At 35.2% G+C, this 16,470-nt stretch overlaps 1 protein-coding gene and 1 long non-coding RNA gene across 7 annotated transcripts in view; one reads left to right on the top strand and one right to left on the bottom strand.

The window, feature by feature from the left end:
* Nucleotides 1–16,470, top strand: part of LOC141493233 (uncharacterized) — a 45,966-nt gene that overhangs the window by 27,534 nt on the left and 1,962 nt on the right. For 3 of the 4 annotated variants that reach the window (XR_012470155.1, XR_012470156.1, XR_012470157.1), the window contains exons 2-4: nt 1,129–1,164; nt 9,563–9,740; nt 15,731–15,949. This is a non-coding gene — a long non-coding RNA (uncharacterized LOC141493233). Of the gene's footprint in view, nt 1–1,128; nt 1,165–7,783; nt 8,546–9,562; nt 9,741–15,730; nt 15,950–16,470 lie in introns of those variants that run through there. The other variant, XR_012470158.1, reaches the window with a different exon arrangement.
* On the bottom strand, nt 446–16,466 carry KCNJ8 (potassium inwardly rectifying channel subfamily J member 8). Of its 3 annotated transcripts, none has more exons than XM_074194298.1 (4): nt 16,311–16,466; nt 15,788–15,918; nt 14,287–14,732; nt 446–8,543 (listed from the first exon to the last, which is right to left on the bottom strand). In XM_074194298.1, the coding sequence occupies exons 3-4, from the start codon at nt 14,658–14,660 to the stop codon at nt 7,643–7,645; spliced, it is 1,275 nt and encodes a 424-aa protein (XP_074050399.1). In that variant the 5' UTR covers nt 14,661–14,732; nt 15,788–15,918; nt 16,311–16,466; the 3' UTR covers nt 446–7,642. The 3 variants fall into 3 exon arrangements, with proteins under 3 accessions (XP_074050399.1, XP_074050401.1, XP_074050400.1); XM_074194300.1 differs by lacking the exon at nt 16,311–16,466 and adding an exon at nt 16,252–16,278; XM_074194299.1 differs by lacking the exon at nt 16,311–16,466 and adding an exon at nt 16,095–16,245.

Below are 16,470 nucleotides of genomic sequence, written 5' to 3'. Positions count from 1 at the left end.
GCTTCCAACTGAGTCACAACTATAGGGTTATGAGTTTTCCAGGATTATGAGTATTTTCTTTACCATTGGTAGCAAAGTAATCTGTAAGAAAGTATATTCTTTTAAGCACAAAAGAGGACTTTTCCTCATTATTTTGCTATGAAATTTTATTAGAGGTCTTTGTTTTAGTTAATGTGTCCTTTGATGTGATCTAGAATAAGGGAACCATTGGATGAGGCTCATGAGCTGATAATTTGAATATATATTAACCCAATTTTGTATCTTGATGTCTAGGAGTTAAATGGAAAAACTTTATACTATTAATATTGATACTTTGATACTCAAATTATTGTTTTTTAAATGATTTTTATTATTGAGAAAATCATCAAACAAAATGTTTCCATACACAAAATACAGAAAATATATTTTTACTTGAAATAATCTACTATATATAACATGTTCATTTAGATATACATTAAATTTAAATAAAAATATTTCTAAGGGCTGGATAACAATCTATTACAAAAGACTCCTGCTAATATTTGAGTGCTTTAAATGGCTATTGAGGATTGACTTTGTGATTTTGCATCTATCAGAAGAAACCTGATAATCAACTGACATAACAATTTCTTCTATCCACATTTTCTTAAACAGAGAATACATTGTTGGAAACATTCAATAGATATTTTTGCTTTGTGTTTACTATTTTTGTATTTTAAAGATCTAGATATTTTTTATAAGTTTTCAATTTCTCATTTGAATTTATTAAAAAACATTTAGAGGTAGTGTAAAGAACATCAAATCTGTGAATAATAGTTTCTGTTGAATGCAATTATGTGTCATACAAAATTTTGTTGATGTTAAAATTATCTGATTATATTGATATCTAAATTATTTTTAAGTAGTCCAGATTAGTCAAAGTTATTAAAGTATTTTGGTGGATTGCTTCAAGGTAATATCTGACTAATTCATGGACAACACAAAGAAATGTGACTTGAAACAGAAAATAGAAATGAAGGTCCAATGAATTTTCTGAATTTAGTTCAGAAACTGTAGTAAACCTTCAAATACAAATTCTGGTATACAGAGTTATGATCTGTTAGGAACTTCGATAGTGCTGTTTTAAAACAAATGTCTTTTTTCCCTTAGATTCCTCCAGTTGCCACCGGGTTCCAGTTTCACCTGGTAAGTGACTAGGAAGTTAATGTTATCTCTAGGAGTTGGAATGGGAATTACTATATGCTGACTATGACTTTCTTGTTTTTGTGCTTTTGATAGGAGAGATCCTTGATAATATTCCTCTGAAAGCCCTCTAATGTAATGCTGGAAGTAGGCAATCCTAATATTAATAAATAAATTGTCCATAGAAACTTGTTGAATGGAATCAGTCTATTAAGTTATGCTATTTTGAAAATTTGCTTTGAAAATTACTGATAACGGTTTTTGCCAAAATCCTATTTGAAAACAAATAGGAAAGTTGCCACCTTTCTAAACTGTCTTTGGAATTAGTTATTTTGGGTAATGATTTATTTGCTATATATTTCAATTTAGAGTGTTTTTTCAATTTTAATTTAGCTTCAGACATAAAGTAACTATCCAGATATTACAAGCATTTCAATTATAATTATTTTTAAGTAGGATATTCAAAGTCAAGAAAGCTTTGCTGTCCATCATTATGCATAATAAAGAGCAAAGGATTGCCTAAGAGGATAACAACTTCGAAGTCTTTTTATTCTCCTTTTCCACTTCCCATCATTATATAGAAGGTTAAAAACTATAGACTAGAGAAAATTGTAAGGAGGGTGTTGATAGAGAGCTCTTGATGATTTATTTGAGAATGCTGATTTTTGAATCACATAGTTATAATTTCTGAAGATCGAACTGGGGGACTTTAAAAGCATGAACACCTGAATTGTGTAGAATGTGAATAGGCTCCTTTGGGAGACAAGAGAGCTGCTACCATAGTGGAGATATAGAATTACCTTTTGTCTAGATTGTATTTTTTTTAGGGGTGGGGATATTATGTAGAATTTTCTAATTATAACTTGGAAAGAGACTATAGCAAAGACATGTCTTTGATGAATAAGAAGTGCACATTAAAAAAAAGACCTTTTGGCACTGCTTAGCTAAATGGCTATTCTATGTCAAAAAGTTTGGATGTCTGGATTTTAAGTTTTTTCAACCATAAGATCCTTTTGCTCTTTGTCAAACAAATGGGAAGAAGAAAACCAGAGCAAAAATTCCCCTAGATGGAGCTATTTTAAGCCACTGTTCTTCCCTGTAGTTGCTACATAAAATTTGGTAGTTGCAAGCTTTTCTTGATTTTGAGCTAGTCTTACACCTATATTTGCAGTAAATTGTGCTCATGTGTATGTGTTTTCTGATAAAAATTAACATATTAGTTTGAATTTGGTAAATAATTACTTCGATGTTAGTATCATTAAAGAATAGATCCTTCTGCATTCTGGTTGTAATAACTGAAATAACTAATAGATAAAGAAGAATTTTATAAATATTCATATAAGAATGGTAGACTACATAATACAAACAAGAGAATTTCCTTAGGAACATTTAGATATTATACAACATCTTAGAATATATTGTCATAGGATGTAAATAATCTGAATCAAGCTGTGGTTTGGCATTTTGGTCATCAGTTTAAAAGTTTAAGTTTTCATGAATTTAAAGCTAAGTACAAAATATGTAAAGAAAATCAATTATCAAGGGCTATATCTTCTTAGCCATAGGGAAATTCCCATCATTATTGGTGAAAATTCTGCATCAAGATCATGGGAATAGTCTGACCCTTACTCTTCCTCTTTAACAGACTGTAGAATTTGTTATGCTTAGTTTCATACACTAGTCCTTAGAGACACTAATCCTAGTTTTGTCCCCACCTTCCACATGCTAAAAATAACAAAAGTTGGGGGCAGAGGAGAGGGGGAGAAGGAGAAGCCAGAGGGAATGTGATTATCTTATCATCCTTGTTCTACTATTGATTTATAGGAGACATTTTGTTTTACAGATGCCAAATCATACAAAGGCTATTCTAACTAATGGATAGGGGATTTGTAGCTTCTCTGGAGTATGTAAACTCTTCTCTGGGGGTAAGCTAGGTTTACTTTTGAAAGCTGAGAGATTTCTTTCTTGTGCCACAAGAGTGGTTCTTTTTGACCTTTTAAATTTCATGGCACATCTGTAAGTGTAGTTCTCAATGTTCCCTCGACCCAGAACACAGTCTCTACTTATTTGGAGTATGGTAAATGGTAAATCTGTCTTGGAGGGGAGTTGTGGACAGCAAATTAATATGATGAAAGTTTTGCCTATATTTCCAGTATGCTATTCCTAATATAGTGGAAAGAGCAGAGATCAAAACAGGGTAGGACAAATGAGACTTTGTTTTAGAAAGTGCTAAATTTAGGAACAATGGGAAACCTCCAATGTTTTAAAACTTTTGAGCCAAGAATCATCATGCTATGGTAATGGTAAAGCAAAATGGTGGATCTGAAAACCTATCCTGGCCCTGGTAGACCCTAAAACTCTGCCCTACCACCTCCCCATTGGAAGGGGAACTCAGACTTAAGGCAATGGTTGATGTGAAACTAGAAGCCAGAATTGAAGAACCTATGGGGTAGCCATATTCTAAAATTCAACTGCTTCTAGTAATAATGGGACAGGATATCTCATTGGCATCAGTTGTCATAAGTGGTCACTCCTTCCTGCCTTTGTAAGAGTATTAGTGCTTTCTCTTTGAGGCCAAAGCGATTTAAAAAAATAATAGGAGATGGGTGTTGGAACATAGGAAATAAGTGACAGCATGTGCCCCCCTTCCTTCCTGAGACTGTATATAAATCAACAAGATCCTTACTACTAACAGGATCATCCTCTACCCACAAACATGTGGGAGGAGAACATGTGGGCACACATTGTCTTGACCTGGGCTACATTGGCATCACTTTCATGGCTGCCACCATAACAGACTGCTTCTGTTCATAGATTTTAGAGCAGGAAGAGATTTTGGAGGTCTTTCATTTTCATAAATGGGGAAACAGGGGCCTAGAGAGGTTAAATGATTTGCCCAGGGTCACCTTAGTAGCAAGTCCCAGAGCCAGTATTTAAATTCTAAAAACAACACTTTCCACTGCACCATCCCTCTATGCTCCTGAGCTCTACCAATAGAAGCTGGTTAGCCAGAAAAATTGGTTAAAATAGGAAATTATCAATGATTCTCTTCTCCCCACTCTCTGTCTGCTGTTAAGTGTCCTGAAGTCTTTTCCCCCCCACTCCCCAACTGAATGCATCTTTTCTGCATCTTACCCCAAATATAAAAATTCCTAGTTGTAACTCTGGAAAGTATCAGATTTATAGTCATTGGACCTGGGTTCAGATTCCTGCTATGTTACTACCTATGTGATATTGTATAAGTCATTTACATCTCTGGACCTGGCTTTTCTTAGCTGTAAAATTAAGGGGTAAAATTGGCTGATATCCGAGGGTACTTCTTTTATCTCCAAATTTTACAAATTGAGTTTTTTCTCTTACTGTTCTTTTAAGGATGCTCAAGCAGCAAGTTTCTGGTCTCCTGATGACAGTTTCTACTCTATATTAGGTCTGAATCATGCACTGATTGAGGTTCAAATTATTTTTTTTCCTCCATCTCTTCCACCCCCCTATGCCTGTTTTTCTTACCCCATACTATATCTTCCTTTGAATTCTTCATTCCTGTCATACACACAGGGGAAACTGGAAGGGAGGAAGGAATTCAACTTCAGTCAGTTGACTGACTGGGAGCTGATCCAAGAGCTGGCAACCTTTTTCCCAAAGCAATAAAACAGTACTCCTCCTCCATGCCCCAGGCAATCCTGCATTTCCGAAGTCTTCTATGTACCCTCATCTTTGTTTGTTTTTTCATTTAAGTCCAGCCTACTAAGGAAATGAAAGCTACAGGAACATCAAAGAGGCTGCCTTATAATGGACTGATGACTTTCAACCATTCCTTTAGAGATCCACAATTTAATAGTGCCCATCACATTTGATGATAGCATCAATTTTTTTTTTTTCTGGTTAAGGCACAGGTGAAAGTGTAGTAAAGGAATCTAGTTTAACTAGGAGGAATTATACTTGTATCTAGATGTTATCCTTTTTTTTAAATCAGTCATGAAATAGAAAGGTAGGACTCAATCTAAGTGGAACCTCAGAGGCTGTTTAGTACAATGCAAGCACATGAAGATTAAGGGAATTACTCAATAGCACACTGGCAGTTTCAGTCACAGAATTTGATTCGAGTCTTCCATTGTACTATGTTACCTTTTTTTTAAAAAAAATTATGAATATAGTCCTACATTTTATTACCTGTTTGACCTCAAGAAAGTCATTTCATTTCTCTGCATCTCAACTTTCTTATCAGTAAAAAAAGGAGTTTAGTCTAAATGAACTCTGGGCTCTTTTCCTCAGCTCTACAATGATGATTATAAATTTAAATGAGTTTGAAAAAACTCATATTTTTTTATGCTTTAATTTGACTCAAACACCATCAACTCTATCTTTGGCAACAGATAGTAATACTGATGTTCACCAAAAGACTTTGATCCTCCAGTTTCCCATCAGTTGTTCATCTGATAAATAACTGATTTAATTTATCATGCCAATTATGACACAGATAGATATCACAGAATTTGATAATTGGAAGGGACCTCAGGGATGGCCATCTAGACCCACTAGATGAACTATGAAAGGAATCTCCACCACAACATGACTAACAAGTGGTTATTAAGACTTTATTTGAAGACCTCCAAGAAGGAAGAATCCATTCCTTCTTCAGGCATTTGATTCTTCTACTTTGGAACAGCTCTAATTGGTGGGAAGTTTCCCCACAAAAGGTCTAAATTTGCTCCTTTCAACTTCAATCTAGTGCTCCTATGTCTATCCCCTCAGGTCCACCAGAGCAAGTTGAACACCTCCTCCTCCACATATCAGCCCTTCAGTTCAGAGACACTTATTATCCACCCTCCCCCCAAAGTTATTCTCTCTCTCTCTCTCTCTCTCTCTCTCTCTCTCTCTCTCTCTCTTAGTTTTTGCAAGGCAATGGGGTTAAGTGGCTTGCCCAAGGCCACACAGCTAGGTAATTATTAAGCGTCTGAGGCTGGATTTGAACTCGGGTCCTCCTGACTCCAGGGCTGGTGCTCTATCCACTGTACCACCTAGCCTCCCCCAAAGTTATTCTCTCTTCCAGACTAAAAATGCCCAATGACTTGAACAAATGGGGAAGAACACTGATAGAAAACTGGTATAGGCTTCTGGGGCTATGTCTATTCTAGCTAGAAAAGGAATAGTAAAATTTTTTTGTTTTTGTTTACAAGGTAATGGGATTAAGTGACTTGCCCAAGGTCACACAGCTAGGTAATTAAGTGTCTGAGACTGGATTTGAACTCAGGTCCTCCTGACTCCAGGGCCAGTGTTCTATGCACTGTGCCATTTAGCTTCCCCAAAGGAACAGTAAAACGAAAGACTACCAATGTCTGAAATAATATCCATCACAGGTACTTAATTGATTTCTTCTAATTGATTAAAATATTGAATAAGATTTTTCCAGGAAACAAGTAACTCTGAGGATATAAATTAAGATATTCTTGGTACATTATGTATTCAATCCATGATTGAAAAATAAAGACTGGCAAAAATAATTCCCTTAGAAGAGTGGTTCAAACTTCACTAAGAAAGGGTAACTCTTTCCTAAGGAACTATAGAAATACTAACTTCACTCACCACCCTTAGTCCTAAGACTCCATATCCAATTCTACCCTATGAACTGCAGTAAAGAAGAAAAAGAAATGACATGGAGCTTTTTAGGGGCATCAAAAATTGGATCTCCTTTGGAGTAGCAAGAACTATCTGCCAGGCTACTAAAGACAAAGAGAAACACAATTTTCCTCAAGAAGCAGTGTTGTATAATGGTTAGTGCCCTGGACCTGGAGTAAGGAAAATTTGAGTTTAAATCCCCCCTTCAGACTCTTATTAGCTATGGAATCTCAGGTAATTCAGTTAGGTTTTGGGGGGGCCTCAATTTATTCAATGGTAAAATGAGGAAGGAAGCACCCTTCCTGCTCTATATAATTCTATGCTCCTTCTGACTTTTTGAGACCTATCCCAGATGAAAGAAGGAGATACTGTCCTAACTGGGGAAAGATAGTTTTGTTGCAGGGATTTGGGATTTGTTTCCCATTTTTTGAAGAAAAGATTATGATTCAGTAGGTCAGGATTTTCTGACCTAACATTCTAAACCAAGGTATTAGAAGCCAATATAATTTTCTACATATTCTCTTAAAGGAACATTTTGCTCACATTAATAACTACAGTAAAAAAAATCATATTTAAGGGCAATTTTAATTCATTTTGAGAAAATATCTTCTACCTTTAGGAATATTTAATTTCTTTTACAGTTCAAAATTTTTGGCTATAAAACCCAAATTATAAGACAATGTGAATGGTGATGTCTTTGCTCTGGGTATTATTGTTTATTGATAATATCATGTGTTGCTGTAATGATAGGAGTACAATTTAGTGCACTGACAAAGCTGTAGAAAAAGTAAATTGCTTTTGCAATCCTGGATTATAGTCCAGAATAAGCACCTGATATGGGCCTCAACTTTGTATTGATCCACGGTCACGTTTCAGTTGTATTTTGATTTCCCTCAGGAGTGATAAACTGTACCTTTGGCACGATTAGAGAAGAATTGTTTCTTCTCATGGAATTGTTCCGTCTCATGGAATTGTTCCTTCTCATGGAATTGCGCTTTCTCAGAGAGTTCTGATGAGACAGCTCACTCTTTTGAAGTGTTTGAATAAGTATTGAAGGCTTCTCATCTAGCTCCCTGGCACTACAGCGGGGAGCAGCCACTTTGACTGTATTGCCAAACTTGGAGTAGTCCACAGAATATACACCTTCCTCTTCTGTCACAATAGATACAAAGCGATGACCCCACTGGATCTCCTCAGCAATGTAAGAGGTTCGAGCCTGAGTGGTGATACCAGTAGTTTCAACCACTCCTTCTAAGATAACTATGACCTCTAAGTCTTGGGTGGCTAAGTCAGTGGCTGAGATCTCATACAAGGGGCTACGCTTATCAATTACATGGCAGATGATCAAAGGGGCTACCAGAAAAATATTGTTGCTTTCTATGGGATTGTCGACAGGGATATCAAGTTGGTGAATAGGCACTACTTCTCCTTCAGGGGTGGTTGTTTTCTTGACAACTTGGATTCGTACAGAGGCACTGATGATCATGCTTTTCCTTAAATCACCTACCCGGAACATAAAACAGAGTCGGCCATTTCGTACAGCAATTACTGCATGTCGGCTGAAAATCAGGGTCTCTGCCCGTCTATGAGCCTGAGCTGTTTTCATGAAGATACAACCCAACATGATAGCATTGATAATTAACCCTACAATATTCTGAAGAATCAGAACAGTAATAGCCAAAGGGCACTCTTCAGTCATCATTCTCCCACCAAATCCAATTGTCACTTGAACCTCAATGGAGAAGAGGAAAGCAGAAGTGAAAGATCTGTAAGAAAGAAATGATACACCAGACTAATGTCATTAAGACAAATTTTGAATAGTGAAACAAATAATCAAGTACCCATAAAAACATGAATACAATTAACTTACCAAAGATATGTTGTATTTGAAGAAAAGAATGAAATTAAATATCTCACTTTCCAGAGGCACATTATTTTCCATACCTCTAACTTACTCCAATTATTTCTAGCCATTCAAGGGGCATTTTCTTATTAGGAAATCTTAAATATATTACACCCTTCTTATTGTTACTTATTAGACCCACTAAAAACCATGTCTCATTCGTGAGAAGCAAAAGCAGCTCAAGAAAGCTGTTCTTAAATTCAGAAGTCATTTTAAAAAGTCCTAATGAACAGAACAAATATGATACCAAAATAATTCATTTAAAACTGAACTTTAATATTTAGAGTATTTAAATATATTAATTCACTGTTTTTAAAGCTATTGATTTTCTAAAGCTTGATAAATCATGAACTTTAAATAATAGTCATCAACAAACATTTGTAGCATATATAATTCTTTATATTATATACTGGGCATTTTAGGACTCAGGGAATGCAAATATACCTGACATACTCTCCATGCAAATTTATATAATGAAAAATAAATAATATTTTGTAATTACAGATCATTTTGGAAAATAGGGTACTTTCACATAAAATATTTCATTTTATCTCCAAATTGGTCTAGTAAGCCTGACAAGATTATAGATAAGGAAACTAGGGAGGGAGAAAGGTTGAATGACTTCCCCAAGGTCACTTTTCTAGGCCAGTGATCTTTCTACTGGACGGAACCAGATGTATCTATGACTTTTTTCATTGATACGTCCATATTCAAGAAGTGAATGTTCTCAAGAATAATGTTTTGACTTTTTGTTGTTGATGTCTAATAATAATGATGATGCTGATGATAATTCACATTTATAGAGCACCTTGAAGTTTTCAAAATGCTTTCCTCACAAATGTGAACAGGAACTAATATAAGTATTGTTATCTCTGATCTCAGATGAGGACCTGAAATCTGGAGAGCCAAGGTGACTTATCCACAATCACACAACCATCAGCAATTACAAAGCTATTGAATGTCTCTGGAAGAATTCAATTCCTGCTTCCACTGGCTCATGGAAAAAAGAAGCCTCAATGTGGTCGTCATTCAAAATGGTCCCTCACAAAGAACACAACTGGTAATCTGCATGCTCTAAAGATGATCCAATGGCAACTAGACCAATTATCAAACAAAGCAGCCAAATTGTTTCTCTTTTGTATTGATTGTAGATATCATGAACAAATACATACACTGTTTTGTGTATTAATAATACAAAATATCACAATGTGAAATGCAGATTCTAATTGAGTAGAGACTATCTCATTCCTGGAAAGCTTTTGTTGAATTGATGTATCCCATTGTCCAAACAATGTCAGAAAAATATCCTGCAAAGATTGGTAGGAAAAATCCATTTTTGGTCTCAAATACATAAGTGATTAAAGCAGCAACAAAGCAAACTTGATTAGATCAATTTTTACTGGATGGCTAGGGAGGATGTTTAATATAATAATAATAGCAAGCATTTATATAGCACTTACTGTGTGAACTGTGGTAAGCACTTTACAATATCTCATTTGCCCCACAACAACAATGCAATTATAGCTAGTATTTAAATGTACCATTACTATCTATCAGACACTCTGTTTAAGTCTTTTATAATTATCTCATTCGATCATCACAACTTTGGGAGATAGGTGCTATTACTGTTTTCATTTCACAGATGAAGAAACCAAGGCAAACAAAATTAAGTGGCTCAGGGTCATAAAGACAGTTAAAGGTCTAAGGTCATTTCTGGATTCTCAATGATGTACTTCAGTGTGACTATTATGCTTTATGGACACCTGTGACTCAGTCTAGCTCATTGTTGGCTAGATTCTGCTACTCTTTGTGTTTTTTGATGTTGAGCTCAACTGTACAATTAGTAGAAAGCCTGATGGAATTATAATTTCTTATATTTCCCAAACATAAGAAATGCTTAATTTTAAATCACAGGGATAAAATGCTTTTTGAAAATCCTTATGACTATCCATCAAACAATTAGATTTTGGTTTTCTATTTTTTAGAAAGGCAACAGGACTCATAGTTTCTCAAAATTGAAGCATATAATATCATAGTCATTAATATTTGTGTTTTTACTTTTGTACCAAAAGAGTTTCAATAAAATAATGATCTAGCTATATTTTTTTCCTGTATCCTGAAGTAGAAAAAAATACTGTTAGGAAACAAAAAAAATTGAAAAACACATTTTACAGAATTTGTTAAGGGGTTTTGCAAATAAAAATAAAATGGTTACTCTGGTACTGTCAAACTTTTCAACATACACATGGATCATTTCCCTGCATATCACTTAGCATTCATTCAGAGGACTGAATCAATACAATGAAAAACAGAAATAACTTTTATTTGTCCAGTATAGTAAAACACTGCACTTTATTTTCTTTGTCAAAAAAAAATCCTCAACTACAATATCCTGATGGCCTTTTTCCTATCCTAATCTTTCTTGACCTCTCTGCTGCATTTGACTCTGCTGAGCAGTCTTTCTTCCTTGTTCTCATATTCTGATTACTCCTTGGTCTCCTTTGTTGTATCATCCATCATTCATATCATACCCTCGAACTGTGAGTGTTCCTCAAGGCTATGTCCTGTTCTCTATATTAGTCCTTTTGGTGATTTCATCAGCTGATATGAGTTTAATTATTGTCTCCCAACCAAATATCTTGTGTGTGTTTCAATCTATCAATACCAATCGCTAATTAGACATTTCAAATTAGATGTCCTAAAATCATCTCAAACTCATTTATCCAAAAATGAACTTGTTAACCTGTCCCAAGACAAACTTTTGTGTTTCGAAGGTATCACCATTCTCCCAGTATCCTGAGTTCATAACCTCAGTATTATCATTGATTCTTCATTCTTCTTAAACCCCACATATTCAAATCCCTTCATCAAATTTTGTTTTTACTTGCACAGTATCTTTCATAGTTGATTACTTTTTATTTATACAGTAAGTACCTCAGTTCAGGTCTTCATAATCTAGTCTCTTAATTGATCTCTCTCCCTCAAATTTATTCCTAGCCCCGTCCATCCTCTATAGTGTCACTAAAGAAATTTTCCTTTATTGCAACTCTAGGTCATCCTCCTCAATTAATTTCAGTTGCCTTTCTATTGCCCCTAGGACCAAATATAAACTTCTTGGTTCAGTTTTTGAAGTTCTTCACAATTTCATTCCTATTGAGTTACTGTACATTATTCTCCCTCCCTCCCTCTTCAATTCAATCAAAAGGACAACAAAATTTCTTGGTTCTTCCTATGCTACATTTTATCACCAACTTTGGTCAGTTGACCAGCCCCCAAGCTTGAAACATACTCTCATTCCTCCCCTTCATAGAATTTGGCCCTTGCTGATGGTACCTTTATGCATAGCAAATTTTATTAAATTACTTTTAATTTATTTTTATTTATTCTCTCTCCATATATATTCTGAATATGCTCATATATGTATTTCTCTCCACCATTTTAATGCAAACTCTTTGAGAATAAAAAATGGATTTTTTTTTTGTGTTTATTATAGTACCTGGCACAGGATAAGCACTTAACAAATTCTTTCTGATAATTGATTTAGAAAAATTTAAAAATACTTTAAAAGATTAGATTCTTAAAGAATCACTTATAGATTACTGAATTACATTTTTGTGGCAAAACCCACAGTGCAATGCTATTAACAAAATTAACCATGTGTTTATTAGTCCATTATTTCAGTTTGCTTATCCAATTATGATCAATGATATGCCTTTATAGATTGAACAAAAATATTTCTCAAAAATAAACATGAATTATCAATACCGAAGTTTGATGACAATAAATTCTTTTGAATTAAGATTAGCTTTATAGTCAAACATATCTCTAAGTCACTCACCACTTTTAAGATTTTAATTTCTCTTTTACACTGATTATTGAGCAATTATTGGATTTTTATTTTATTTTATTTTTATTTAGTATAACATCAACATTCAGTTTAATGACTTCTTTTTAACAAACTTACTCAATAATTAAATTAATGGAATAATTTAGAGCTAAATGTATAGCTTACTATCTCTAGAAAAATATTCTTTTGCTGTACTTTCAGAGATTAATAAGTTATAGTTCTTTTGGCTTGTTAGTTTCTTAAAAAGAAGGGAGTAATGATTTTATGCTTCATAATTTCTTGGAAATAAAGATTTCTTTGAGCTAATGAAAGTTTTTAATTTTGTGTAGTATGTGAATTTGACATATTATTTATAAAATATCCTGGCATTTTTCCATCTTTGTCAGTTAACAGCAACTTTGTGAAATTATTGCAATTACTATAATCTTTACTCAATATTACATTAAAAACATAAAAATAGGAAATTTAATACCTGAACTACCAAGTTTAATCAAAAGATTTAAAATCATCTTTACCTAAATGGCTTGGAAATATTTAAGAAATGTGATTTTTAAAAACTTCTCAAGATTTAGAAAATGTAAAGACTGATTTTTTTTCTTAAGATTTCATAACTGGTTTTCTGAAATCTTAGACCTAGAAAGGATTTCAGAGGTCACAAAGTATAGTTCTTCCTGAAGTAGGAATTCTTTCTACATCCATTTGGAAATGAGAAAGCATCTTTAAATACATCCCTTATAGACAGCTCCCTCAATGGCTGAACATTCTTTAAAATATATGTTTTATAGCATTGATTAATGCTTAAATATCTAATTTCAAAAATAGCTGTTTAATAGCAAAATACATAAAGATGAATTCTGACAGCAAAGGTTTTGCATTTGGGTAAGTTATTTTTTATCTTTTGATATCTTAACTAGGGACCCTAGTCAGAAAACCTAGTTTTCTGAACTTTTGGATTTTCTCAATATATGAAAATTCTAAAGGGAAAACTCCCATGATGTAATCAATTTGTTGTTTGTCTCTACTGAATTGTCTCTATTCATTTAAAATAGACTACAATATTTCTGAATTGAAGCAATAACATCTTGCTTTATATTTTTTCACTTCAGTATATGCTGCCAAAATAAAATACCCTATTGATCTTTTTTAAAAGAGAGAGATTGGGAAATTTCTATTGAAAACTCATTTTAGATCAATCTAAAAATATATCAGATGATATATTTCAAGAGAAGTCAGCTCTTTAAGGGAGCTATGTTTTCACTTAAGTTGATTTTTTAGACATAAACTGAATGAAAGTAGCACTTTTGTTTTCAGATGTCCTAAATTACTTGTAGCAACAAGGTACAGTTTTGTTTTTGTGTTGGGAGACCCTATCAAGTCCTTTGCTATTTTTTCCTCAGGCAAACTTATGGGTAAGTGGGCTTCTTAATTGTGAATCCTTGATCTGGTCACCAAGGGGTCCATGGATAGATTTCAGAAGTTCATGAACTTGGATGAGAAAAAAAATACATCTTTATTTTCACCTGTCTCTGGTTTCCTCTTGCAATATTATTTATTTTATTCCATTCATTTAAAAACAGCATTCTAAGAAGGGATCTGTATTCAGTACCAGACTTCCAAAGGAGCTTGTAACCCCCCACCACCACTAAAAGTTAAGAATCCATTATATTGAGTAATAAATTGATAGTTGACAAAACATTTGGGTTCTGATTATTGTATCAATCTCACTTTCTTCCTCATCTGACTAAGACTACATTCTTACCTGACATTAGTCACACAAGCACTGGAATCCACACCACTTTTCTCCATACCACTTTTCTCCATGTAAGCATGAATGTCACCATGGGCAAAAGCCACCAACCACCACATGATGGCAAAGAGCAGCCAGCTGCAGAGGAAGGACATGGTGAAAATCACCAGTGTGTGGCGCCATTTCAGGTCCACCAAGGTAGTGAAGATGTCTTGGAGGAAGCGCCCTTGTTCCCGAATATTCTTATGGGCCAGGTTACAGGCCCCACTCTTGGCGATAAAGCGAGCTCTAGGAAGCCTGTCTCTGATACGTGGCTTGCGTAGATTCTCGGCAGCAATCCGGGCCAGCACATACTCTTCTGGAATGATGCTTTTTCTGGCCAACATCTTCCTTTTATCATAGCCAACCTATATTATAAGCTGCTTCTCCACCTATTCCTTCCTCTCTGATTTGTCTTCCTACACAGGGAGAAAGATAATTTTTAAAATTCTAATTTTTTAAGTTTATGTAATACTTTTATTCAAAGAGAATATGTCTATAAATTGGAGAACTGAGATCATTAGCTAGATAATTAAAATAAAATTTCCTTTCTGGAATAACTATTGGCTATAACTTACTTATATACCTGCAAATCAATGTGGGAAACTGGACCATTTTCCTCAATTATTCAAGCGAAATTCTGATTTTTCTTAAATATTTGTTTCAGATGGAGATTTTTGTCCTAGCTTCAATTTTCCCCTTCATTCTTGCAATTTTTTTTTTTTGCAAGGCCATGGGGTTAAGTGGCTTGCCCAAGGCCACACAGCTAGGTAATTGTTAAGTGTCTGAGTCCAGATTTGAACTCAGGTACTCCTGACTCCGGACCGGTACGCTCTATCCACTGATACACCTAGCCACCCCTCCCTTCATTCTTGGTGTTAAACATATACAATCCTTATTCAAAACAAAAGAAACTAGGAGCTCCCCCTTTCTTCTTGAGTATAGTGAATAAATTATATTTGTTATTAGAATTTCTAAAAAAGGAATAATCACACACAAAACTCCAGAGTTGTGTTAGGCCACAAAAATGATAATGCATATTAAATGGTAATAATGAAATAGCAATATCCACAGAACTGGAAGAATACTTCCTTGAACATTTTTAGAAGCAGGCAATGTCTAAGAGGCATTATTCTTGCCAGCACATAAGTTATATGTTTCATTATACTCGATAAAATGTTAGACACTAACCATCCTTCAAATTTGAACTGCAAAATATGAATTGCAAAGAAGTAAGGTAAATAGAGAAAGAACTTTATTCCAACTTCAGGATTAAGGCAGAAACCAAGACGAAGTTACAAAGACTTGCACAAATGAACTTTGATGTAGGCAAAGAACATCCCAGAATTTAGGAAACACAAAGCACACACCAGAGACTTTAACTTTATTCTCCTTTTTCTACTTTTTTGGAAAAAAGTGAAGAAGACAATGCCCCCACCCCCCACCCCGCCCCAGGAGAAGAGCTGAAACTTACAGGAATCTGTTGCAGCTAGACCAACTGGAGTCCTCACCCTCGCTGCCGGCTGACCACCAGTCAAGTCACTGAAGCTTCCATCCATCCCAGTGCACAGAAGCAGGCTTTTATTCGTCACTTTGTGGACAGATCTCAGAAGGAATAGTCAAAAGAATAAAAAAGGTACAATTGAACCACGGGGAAAGAGTGGTGGTAACAGCATCCCCCTCCCCCAGCTCAATCATCTTCCCGTTCTGTATGCGGTTGGGGGGTAGTGGACATTGGGAGGAAAGATAAAGTTGGGGGAGGGGTGTGCTCCATAAATCACCCTCTGGGTTAGCGGTTTGACGTGCGCCAGGCTGATGCTGTGGAGCCGGGAGCTACGTGCTGGGAAGCGGGGCCGGCTGAGGCGAGGGAGTTACGGGACAAGCCAAAGGGGAGCTGCGATCCGAAGGGGAAGGATGGGGAAAGATGAGGGCGGGAACCTCGAAAGAAAGCTCATTTCCCTCTAGCCCCAGCCTCTTGCCTCCTAGCTTGGACTCACAAGTCTTTAAGAGGCTCCTGGCAGACAGGGGGAGGACATTTCGGAGTTCACTGACGTAAAGGAGAAAGTGGGTTACTTCTCTCTCTCTCTCTCTCTCTCTCTCTCTCTCTCTCTCTCTCTCTCTCTCTCTCTCTCTCTCTCTCTCTCTCTCTCTCTAACC

This window comes from Macrotis lagotis, chromosome 7, assembly GCF_037893015.1.
Source record: "Macrotis lagotis isolate mMagLag1 chromosome 7, bilby.v1.9.chrom.fasta, whole genome shotgun sequence".
Taxonomy (NCBI): domain Eukaryota; kingdom Metazoa; phylum Chordata; class Mammalia; order Peramelemorphia; family Peramelidae; genus Macrotis; species Macrotis lagotis.
This window is presented reverse-complemented; position numbering and strand designations above follow the sequence as displayed.

What these genes read in the sequence shown, in the direction of transcription:
- KCNJ8 (XM_074194298.1), bottom strand. Translation starts at nt 14,660, where the DNA reads ATGTTGGCCAGAAAAAGCATCATTCCAGAAGAGTATGTGCTGGCCCGG. An exon ending in GCTTGTGTGACTAATGTCAG is followed by an intron (nt 8,544 to 14,286) that starts GTAAGAATGTAG and finishes TCTTTCTTACAG; the next exon opens with ATCTTTCACTTCTGCTTTCC.